This window comes from Panicum virgatum, chromosome 1K (assembly GCF_016808335.1).
Source record: "Panicum virgatum strain AP13 chromosome 1K, P.virgatum_v5, whole genome shotgun sequence".
NCBI classification, from domain to species: Eukaryota; Viridiplantae; Streptophyta; class Magnoliopsida; order Poales; family Poaceae; genus Panicum; species Panicum virgatum.
The window spans coordinates 29110786-29120941 of record NC_053136.1 but is presented as its reverse complement, the minus strand read 5'-3'; the positions used below and the strand labels follow the sequence as shown (position 1 = coordinate 29120941).

At 45.7% G+C, this 10156-nt stretch overlaps 2 protein-coding genes across 2 annotated transcripts; one reads left to right on the top strand and one right to left on the bottom strand.

The window, feature by feature from the left end:
* The first annotated feature begins 503 nt into the window (after positions 1-503).
* On the top strand, positions 504-2898 carry LOC120701718 (fructose-bisphosphate aldolase 1, cytoplasmic-like). The gene is made up of 2 exons (XM_039985603.1): positions 504-762; positions 1599-2898. The coding sequence occupies exons 1-2, from the start codon at positions 735-737 to the stop codon at positions 2645-2647; spliced, it is 1077 nt and encodes a 358-aa protein (XP_039841537.1). The 5' UTR covers positions 504-734; the 3' UTR covers positions 2648-2898.
* Positions 2899-3693: 795 nt separating this feature from the next.
* Positions 3694-7856, bottom strand: LOC120701702 (receptor-like protein kinase FERONIA). The gene is made up of 2 exons (XM_039985602.1): positions 7624-7856; positions 3694-6876 (listed from the first exon to the last, which is right to left on the bottom strand). The coding sequence occupies exon 2, from the start codon at positions 6649-6651 to the stop codon at positions 4021-4023; it is 2631 nt and encodes an 876-aa protein (XP_039841536.1). The 5' UTR covers positions 6652-6876; positions 7624-7856; the 3' UTR covers positions 3694-4020.
* Between the last annotated feature and the right edge of the window lie 2300 nt (positions 7857-10156).

The window sequence follows — 10156 nt, the reverse complement described above, 5'->3', positions numbered from 1 at the left end:
CCTGAACACGTTCCCATACTTGTTGAGCAAATGGACACTGCAAACAGAGATGTGTTGCTGTTTCCTGTTCCTGAACAATCTTGTATTAGTCACAACCAAGTGGACTACTTGCTGACATTGGTTGCCTTGGGTCACGAGGAATAGCGGTGCTCTACTACTTGCCGCGGGCCAAGAACGGAAGCGGGAGGTGGAGGCCGCCCATGTTTTGGTGGACGTCACGTCACGTCTCTGGAAACCCGCTCGCGACCGACGACGTTTCCGCTCTGCTGGCGTCGCGCCGGCGCCCCCCCCCCCCCCCCCCCCCCCCCCGTTCCGTGTGGCCGGCGACAAAACCGCCGCGCCCACGACCGCAGGCGGCAGGCCGTCCGCCGGTGGGCCCGCATGGCGGCACGCCTACACGTATCGATGCGCCGATGGCCGTACGCACGCCTTGTTTGTGGAAAAAAAGATAAAGAAGATGACGGCCGCACACAAAGAGCCTAGGGACAAAAATAACAAGGGCTCAAAATTCAAAAACGAGCAAAAGTAACCAGGGGGCGTGCAAAGCCTGGTGGCGCACCCGGATCGGGATCCCGTCCCTTTCCCCTCGCCCAAGCCGGAACCGCTCTTGAAATAGCCCCCCGTCTCCGCGGCCGCCTCCCCCCGCCCACCGCCCCGCCAACCCAACCATTCGCCCCGCCACCCCCGATCGATCTCGTCCCTCGTAGCATCTCCTCCTCACGCGCGCATCGACCATGTCGGCCTACTGCGGAAAGTTCAAGGGTAATCATCTCCCCCTCCGCTGATTCGTTCGCTCGTTGTGGATCCGCTTCCACTTGTTGGTGGTCGGTAGTGTGCCGTGCAGATCTGTTGGTAGTTCGCTGTGGTACCCTCTGATCCAGCGTGCCGGCGCTGATGGATATGATAATGGTTTATTGAACTTTCCTAGATCCGTCTGGGCGTAGGATTTGTGGGAATTCGGTGGGGTCCGTACGGGATGGTATGCTGGGCGGTGCCTGCACTGCATGCTTAGCTTTCTAGGGGTTTGGTGGTTTGTTGGAAGGGGGTTAGGAGAAAGAGCAGGGGATGCGCTGATTTTTTTTTGTCAGAACAATACGATATGTGATGCTTAGTTTTGGTAGCTACCTGCTTAGTTTTGGGGGTCTGGTTTTCCCAGAGGATTTGTTCTGGTTTTGGATCGAATTAGGTGGCTTCATGGTGATAATTACGCTATTTATCTTGCTGGCGTGCACGGTAATTTCTAGGGGAAGTATTGCTGGTTTCAAATGATTTTAGCTACTGTTAAATCAATCTGGTACTTTTCCAATGCAAAGATACATCGGAGCTACACGAATACTCCTATGCATCAAGCCATCTATTTTTGTCATATCTATAAATAACCATTCTGTGTTTTCTCTTGGTTATAATTACACAATTCCGTGAGTATAAAAGCAGTATATGTAAAACTGGATAGTGTTATTAAAACAATGCTAGAGTGAGATTATTCAGGATTGCGTATCATTTGTTCTTGTTAAGATAAAACATGTTTGTCGATTTCATTGGCTTATCACTATACATTACTTGTTAGCTCATGATCTTTTGCTGATTATTTTTTGCAGACGAGCTCATCAAGAACGCTGCCTACATTGGCACCCCTGGCAAGGGTATCCTTGCTGCTGATGAGTCCACTGGCACTATTGGCAAGCGCCTTTCCAGCATCAATGTCGAGAACATTGAGGAGAACCGCCGTGCCCTCCGTGAGCTCCTCTTCTGCGCCCCTGGTGCTCTCCAGTACCTCAGTGGTGTGATCCTCTTTGAGGAGACCCTCTACCAGAAGACCAAGGATGGCAAGCCCTTCGTCGATGTCCTTAAGGAGGGAGGTGTCCTCCCCGGCATCAAGGTCGACAAGGGTACCATTGAGGTTGCTGGCACCAACAAGGAGACCACCACCCAGGGCCATGATGACCTTGGCAAGCGCTGTGCCAAGTACTACGAGGCTGGTGCCCGGTTTGCCAAGTGGCGTGCTGTCCTCAATATCGGCCCTAATCAGCCATCACAGCTTGCCATTGACCTGAATGCTCAGGGTCTCGCTCGTTACTCCATCATCTGCCAGGAGAACGGTCTGGTGCCGATTGTTGAGCCTGAGATCCTTGTTGATGGTCCGCATGACATTGAGCGTTGTGCTTATGTCACCGAGATGGTCCTTGCTGCCTGCTACAAGGCTCTGAATGAGCACCATGTCCTCCTCGAGGGTACCCTCCTGAAGCCCAACATGGTCACCCCTGGATCTGATGCCAAGAAGGTGGCCCCTGAGGTGATTGCCGAGTACACTGTACGTGCCCTTCAGAGGACTGTCCCTGCTGCTGTGCCTGCCATTGTCTTCCTCTCTGGTGGACAGAGCGAGGAGGAGGCCACCCTGAACCTGAATGCCATGAACAAGCTCAACACCAAGAAGCCATGGTCCCTGTCCTTCTCCTTTGGCCGTGCCCTTCAGGCGAGCACCCTCAAGGCCTGGGCTGGCAAGGAGGAGAATGTGGAGAAGGCCAGGGCTGCCTTCCTCACCAGGTGCAAGGCCAACTCAGAGGCCACCCTCGGCACGTACAAGGGTGATGCTGCTGCCGGCGAGGGCGTCTCAGAGAGCCTCCACGTCAAGGACTACAAGTACTGATCTGCTCCCCTTTTGGACCTGCTGGCTACGAGCATTTAGGTGAGTTTAGTTTGCCCGTCAGAGCGTGGTTGGACAGCGAAACTCCTTTGTAATAATCCTGAACTTATGCTTCCCTTTTGTGGATGATGGTTGGCTACTTATTATTCGTATATTAGTCTTTTTGGTGGTAATCTCGTGTATGCCTCAGCTACTTTTTGTTCTGTCGTTGCTGTAATGCTGGTTATATAATGGAAAAAACCACTTGGTTTGTAGTCACCTTTGTGCATTGTGATGATTGCAGCGCTTTATATTTTTAAGTATTTAAGTATGTGAAGATCTGAGATACTGTTATGTTCCTGAACAAATCAATCATTTGTCGCAAGTGGTTAAATTATCAAATGAGTTAACACGATTGGTCTCTGAACGTATTATTTACCTTTACATCGGATGCCTCTCCCTTTCTTACTATCGAGTTCAGAATAGTTATATCAGAAGCTTGAGAATAGTTTTCTACTTTCCTATGTTGGATTCTGTTGCTCTTGTTCCACAGCGTCTCATCCCCCGAGTCCTAGCAATTGGAGGTGGCTGATTTACTGTACCCTCTGGGCAGGAAGTGGACTATTAGCAGTATCTGTAAGAACGAACAAGAGTTTGGTTACTCAGTAGTGATCCTATAGGACTATTATAAAATGTGATTTCCATTTTAGGAAGTTATAGATCAAGCCCTTATTATGCTGGCCATGATGTATAATTGGAAGTATTTGCTAATCCAGTGTTCCATCGATGCCTGATCCGTTCTGTTTTTCGACCTTACCACGATATGGCAACTATAACACAGATTTTGAGAGCTAATACGCCTCTCTGTCTGACAACCTACACGCATCATCGCCATCCCTGTATTGTATATCCATTAAAAATCGTACATACTGCTGGTCCAGAAAATGAAGGAAGGAACGAGCAGGTTCTGACAGAAGCCTGCCTGATAACCTATGAAACAAGTAAAAATAACAACCACATCAGTTCGTTGCATTGCCTTTGTCATCTACTGCATTTGAAAAGGCAGTCAGTTATCCATTTGAACCTGGTCTGTTTCATTAAGTTATTAAGCAGATTACTGTCAAGGAAACTAAATAGTTACACCTTGTTTGTGCATGCGGATATTATTACAAACCGATCCTGAATTGAGAATCATATCTTCAACATATTTTCTAAGACAACGGAAAGATAGTACCTTGGCAATACTATACAATTACAGTGATCTCGGCTAGAAAAAAATATATACTGGTTCTTGCACAGGACATATATATAATATGAGGTAACCATGTCTATATGATAACTATACTAGTTTGTTTTACCACGAAACTGGAAATATACTAGTTAGCTACAGTTGGCTTTCACCTGCCACCTGGATTCATGAGCTGTGAGAAGACACTGCTTGGGGTCAGCCCATCCGACTCCACACTTGCAAGGCTCCGCCCTGTCATGCTCATTGTGGTTGATGTGGTAGTGGTTGTGTCTGTAGGTGGTTCGTCCGAATGAAGCCCGGGCATGATAAGTGGTGACCTGTTTGATGATGTCCCGTCGGTGAGGCTGCTATTGTCCTCTGCGCTCTCCTGCAGCTGGAGTGCAAATTCAAGGTTCCAGAGGACATCGGCCATAGATGGCCTGTCAATGCTGTGATCAGCCACACATTTCTCTGCGGTCTCTGCGAATTTCATGAAGCATTGGGGAGAAATTTTCCCTTGGAGATGTGGGTCGATGATCTGGCCAAGAATGCCTTTCTTCTGGCAGTGCAGTGCCCAATCGGCAAGGCTCACTTGCTCCTTTGGAAGTGAGGGGCTCAGGGCAGGTCGCGCACAGAGGACCTCGAACAGCACAACTCCAAACGAGTAAACATCAGATTTCTCAGTGAGCTGCTGCCGTCTGAAGTACTCAGGGTCGAGGTATCCAAAGCTTCCCTTCACAACCGTGCTCACATGGGTGTTATCAACATTTGGGCCAGTCTTCGAAAGCCCAAAGTCGGAAACCTTTGCAACCAACTTGTCATCTAACAAAATGTTGGTGGTCTTGACGTCCCGGTGTATGATAGTATGCTTTGCACCTGTATGAAGGTAATGCAGACCCCGAGCTGCACCGATGCAGATTTCAAGCCGACTCTTCCATGAGAGTGGTGTCTTCTTGCCGTTGTACAAGTGCTCCCTAAGTGTCCCATTGGCCATGTAGTCATACACTAGAATCATCTCATTCATATCCTCACAATACCCAATCAATGACACAAGGTGGCGGTGACGGAGCTTCGACAACATCTCAATCTCAGTCTGGAACTCATGGACACCCTGCTCAGACATTGGATTGCCACGCTTGATTGCCACCTTTGTGCCACTATCTATCTCTCCAAGATACACATTCCCAAACCCACCTTTGCCAAGGAGACTGGTTTGATCAAAGTTCTTGGTGGCAGCCTGGATTTCACTAAATGAGAAATGGCGGCAGAGATTAGATGGCAATATTGATGTGCGGCTCCCTGTGTGGGTTGTTTTTCCAGAGGTGTTTGATTGTGACTTGCTGTAATCAGTAAGAGGAGTCCAGTGACCATCATCAGATTTCCCAGACTCCTTTGCTACCTTCTTTCTTCTGCAGATGACGCACACACCAATAGAGGCAACCAGTAGCACAACAAAGCCACCAACAGCTCCACCAATGGCTCCTGGTGCAGCGCTCTTTGAGTTTCTTCCACCAGGCTTCCCATTAGGTTCAACAGATGGAAGTGGAGGGTTGAGCCCATTAAGACTGTTATTTCCATTATTCTGTAGCTTGAAGACCTCGAGACCGTTCAGTATTGCATCATAGTACTCTGGTCTCGACGAAAGATCAGGGTGAAGGGCAACCCACAAGTCCATCTGACCGGAACCAGTTGTGATGATAGCGTAGTCTGTGTATGTTGTTCTGCCAATTCCTCCGCTCCACGTGATGACATCCATTTGCTCCTGTGCTGTCTGGTTGTTGATATAGATGAAGAATGACCTCTGATTGACCTTAGTTATTGGATACTGGATCTCGCAGAAATGGAACCTTAGCAGGTAATAGAATCCTGCATCAACTAGTAAAGTCCATGTAAGGTTGTAGTTCAGGTTGACCTGTGCGTTTGGCCCCATCGACCGTGCAGATGCATAGACATCAAGAGGTGCAGTGTAATTTGGTACAGTGGGCGTATATCTGATGCTAAGATTTTTGTCTGCCCCGAAGGTTACCCCCTGACCACCAAATATGTGTAGAGTGTCATCATCCCAAGATCGGTAAAAGCCAGTATCACCTTTTGGAGGGATGGCCTGGCCCCCAACATTGAGCCGGTACATCGTTTGGAATCCCGTTGAAGGATCGATAGGGAAAGGATTTGGGCTTCCACCATTGGCCATTGTCGGCGTTGGTGTTGTGAAGAGGTCAGGTGTGGGCACGATTTCAATCCCATTGACAAATGCGTAAGAGCCATTGTGGTGTGTCGACGGGGCAAAGGTGAGGTCTAGCCTGTCTGCAGTAACATTTATGGAGTATTCAAGAAAAAAGCAGGCAACAGTTAGAGCCAGAGCATTTTGGGAAGCATTGAAGTTATCTAAAAGGGTCAGATTGCCGGCTGTGACACCAAAGTAAGCATTTCCAGGAGCATAGTTGTCATAGTTGCTGGGATAGAAGTAGAGACGGACGAACATGCGACCAGGACTAATGGGGAAGGAATATGTGTAATTAGTAGTGAAGATGCGAGCTGTCATGTAAGGTGTAGCGGAGGGTAGTGCAGGGTCTTGGTATGAAGCAGTGGCTGCAGTTCCTTTCAGTAAAGGCGCAAACTTGGAACCAATGTCACTGTCCCAAGTCCGTTCATCGGCATCAGTGCCCGTCGGGCTTGATGCTCCACAGTCTAGGCGTATCTGACCAGAGCCAATGGTATTGTTATCAGCCCCCACGGTAAGTGACAAGATGCAGAGCAGTGTGAGGCATCTGAGGATAACTGACAAGGTTGGGTGCACCATTGTAGTTATTGGTATCTCAAGAAAGGATGTTTGAGGATTTCTTTACACCTGTTTTGCAATAAGATGGCTCTAGGAACAGCTCGATCAGAACAGAACACTGGACCTTTTTCTCTTTGGGATTTCGTGCAAGAAAGAATCAGGAAAATTGGAGGGTGGTTAGTAGGACAGCACTCTTGCTGTCTTTGTTTTCTGAACAAGGCAGATACAGATGGCTACAAACTGGACCTGCAATAAGAACAGAGAAGGAATCCCAACTTAGTTCCTTTGACAGAAAAAGGATTGTAGTGAATATCGACAAGATGAACCGCAATAACTTAGTGACGCATGGTGGATATGTGAAGTTTGAGGAAAAAAGTCTAACACAAATTAAGGGTTCTACAATGAGCAACATGCCAAAATTTAAATAAAAGTCTGTCCAAAAACTACTATGAAAAAAGGTACCGTAACTAATCCCTAGTTCTTACAAGATCACTGCCAGAGCAGAAGCTAGCATTTGTGCACTTCTTTCCTCGAAAGAATAAAGTAGTGAAGTAGCAGCATGTTACTAGGAGCCCCCTGCTAGCATAGACAAGCTTAACGCCCCCAAAAGAAAACTATCAAGCACAAGTTATAAATTTGCAGAGGAAACAAAAACCAACACACTAGGAAGAAGAGAAAGAACAGCGACTAACGCTCCAGAACGATAATTTGATCTGGGGGAAATAACCTGTACCCTTGCTCAGCAGAGACTGTACAGAACAATAATCTAATATTCCAAACCAACCAACCGGAAAAACCTCCCAATATCTGCCACTACAGCCTACAGGTGACACGGCAAGGATCATGGAGCAAAGAACTGAAATTTGGGTACTCCACATCCAAATTTGGCGTCACAAACGACTTCCTCCAAACCCATGAAATCCAAGACGGCAAGAATGGCACACTGAAACACGAAAACGGGAGAAATAAAGTTGCTGGAATGGAATCAGTTACCTGTCCATGACGCCGGAGGGGAGCGATTTTGCGCCGAGAGGCCACTACCACTAGAAACCCCACGGGGGGAGCGAGGAGCGGCGGCCGCTGCGCGTTTGGTGGGCAAAGCGAGGGAGGCGACGAAGAATTGAGCGTGCGTTTCGCTTGAGTGGCGGATGTGGTGGGGTTTGGGGGCTTGGCACTTTGGCTGGTTGGTCGTGTGCGCCGTGTGGAAATCATTCGTGGGGAGAAAATTGTTCACGGGAAGAATAGTAAGCAAAGGTAGTGGAGGCTTCCAAACAAGCCCCTGGAGTATCTGAATTTGCACGTGGCACTTTTCGATAAAATTTAGAAAATGTTCGAAATGAATAAAATTTCAGCACATATATATTTCTATTTATTTTCTTCTTGCTTTGGAGATGGACAGATGGTTGTCCAAGATATGAGTTTAAGAACTGATAAGATTACATTTGTTATAATGCAAATATATCCAAGAAAAATGCCCAACGCCAAGTCATTATTAGGAGTTCGCGCAAAACAATTTATGTAATTTTGTCATCATTCAGCGCATTAAAATACCACGAAACCATCGCCACACAAGGATAAACAATAGTTGCAATGTTTAACTTATTAATGGACACTTAGGTTGCTAAAAGCTCCATTTTATTCTCAGAAAAGCTAAGCACTATGTTTAGTCACAAAAAAATCAAATCAAAATTCAAAGTAAAACTTTCTTGACAGAAAACGTCATCTTTTCTGATGATAGGATCTTGCAAAAAAAAAAACTCACTAAAATTAAATCTCTTTGAAAACACAAGACATATGTAAACACTTATATACAGTTATACACCACCTCACCTCTGGGAGCATATACACATATTGTACCCTACCACCTTATTAGTAATTCCAAGAGACTGGGTCGGCATTTCTTGAGATGGATAAAGTCATCTACCAAGTATATGCACTTCACCTACCAAGTATACAAGAGGCAGATTTTAATTAGGCAGAAGTGCCCCGCTGGTCACTGGAGCGACAAACTTTGGTGGCTACTGGGTGTTATTTTCTTCACCTTTTTTTTTCCAAAAACATGCTAATCTTTCTTGGAATTTCAAGAAGTGTATGATGATCAATTTGGCGATCGCCATCGAGTTGCCGTGGGGACACGTTTTCCAGGGCACGGGAAGACCTTGACGAGGACGACGCCGTCCTTGGTCAACTTTTACACCCGGTCGTCGATGGATGGAGCCCATCGTCTCGTAGCTTTCCGGCTGTCCGGCCGCGTGCTTTGGCCTCCAGGGCAGTGCATACCTGAACTGAATGCACTTTGTTCTTCTCTGCCGGCACGCGAAGGTTCGTCCCTGGTCACTGGGGCTAGCACCTCTCTGAAGTGAACGCATCTGTCAATAATTGATTGCCTGCCTGGAGATGCTAAGGCCCTGTTTAGTTCAAAAAATTTTGCATTGTATCCGTCACATCAAATTTTCGGTACATGCATGAAATATTAAATACAGTTGAAAAAAACTAATTACATAATCTAATTGATTCATACGAGATGAATCTACTGACACTAATTAATTCATGATTGGACATTAATTATCAAATAACAACATGCTACAGTATCAAAATTCAAACTTTTTCACCATCTAAACACAGCCTAAACGATTTGTTTTTTTTTCCCCAGCCGGCACCTCTCTGTGTTAATGACAAATTGACAAGGAGCTAGCACCTGGCCGCTAACATGGATTGCCTGGGGAAACGGCTGCTGGAATCGACAGGCCACGGGCGTAGATTTTTTTTCGTGAGTGATGGCTACTAGTACGAAGCAATTGTGGAGTGGCAATTGTCGGTTTTCAATGCTATATATGTTTACTGTATGTTTCTAAACGATTAATTTTGTTTTTTGGTCCTGGATCCTCTTGTTTAACAATTGTATATTGGGTTGTATTAATATTTTGATAGTCGACAGACCTACTAAAACCAAAAGGCAAGTTTAATATAACTGCTCAAGTACTTTACATGTTAAAAAAATGAATTGTCTCAAAAAATGTTTAAAAAAATGAATTTACCTTTTAATCAGTTGTTGTTCAGGATAGATCTATGTCTATTATCAATGATGATTACAGTCTACAAAATTGATGGCCGGAATTTCTATTTTCATGAGAATATTTAAAATCTTTTGTTCTTCCAACCTGTCTCATGATAATTAATGCGGGAGGCCCAAAAGGAGTCTCCACTAGTAGTATGCCAAAATAATTAAGGCACCAATGAAATCCCACATTACTTTTGTATAAACAAGTTAAAGTAAAATGTCAAATTTACAACCCTAGCTATATGTTGAGACAGACTCTAATCCTTAATTACAAAACTGTTTGTTGTTTGACCATTGTCTACTAAAACTACTACTCATTTCAAATGGCTCGACTTTAGAGTTGTTTTGGGTGATGTGACAGCCTGACAAACACTAAATTTGTTATTGTATTTTCGAAATTGGTAGAATATCTTAAGGAATTTATCATTTATTTTCTTAATCGCACAATGGAGTATCTACAGAGTT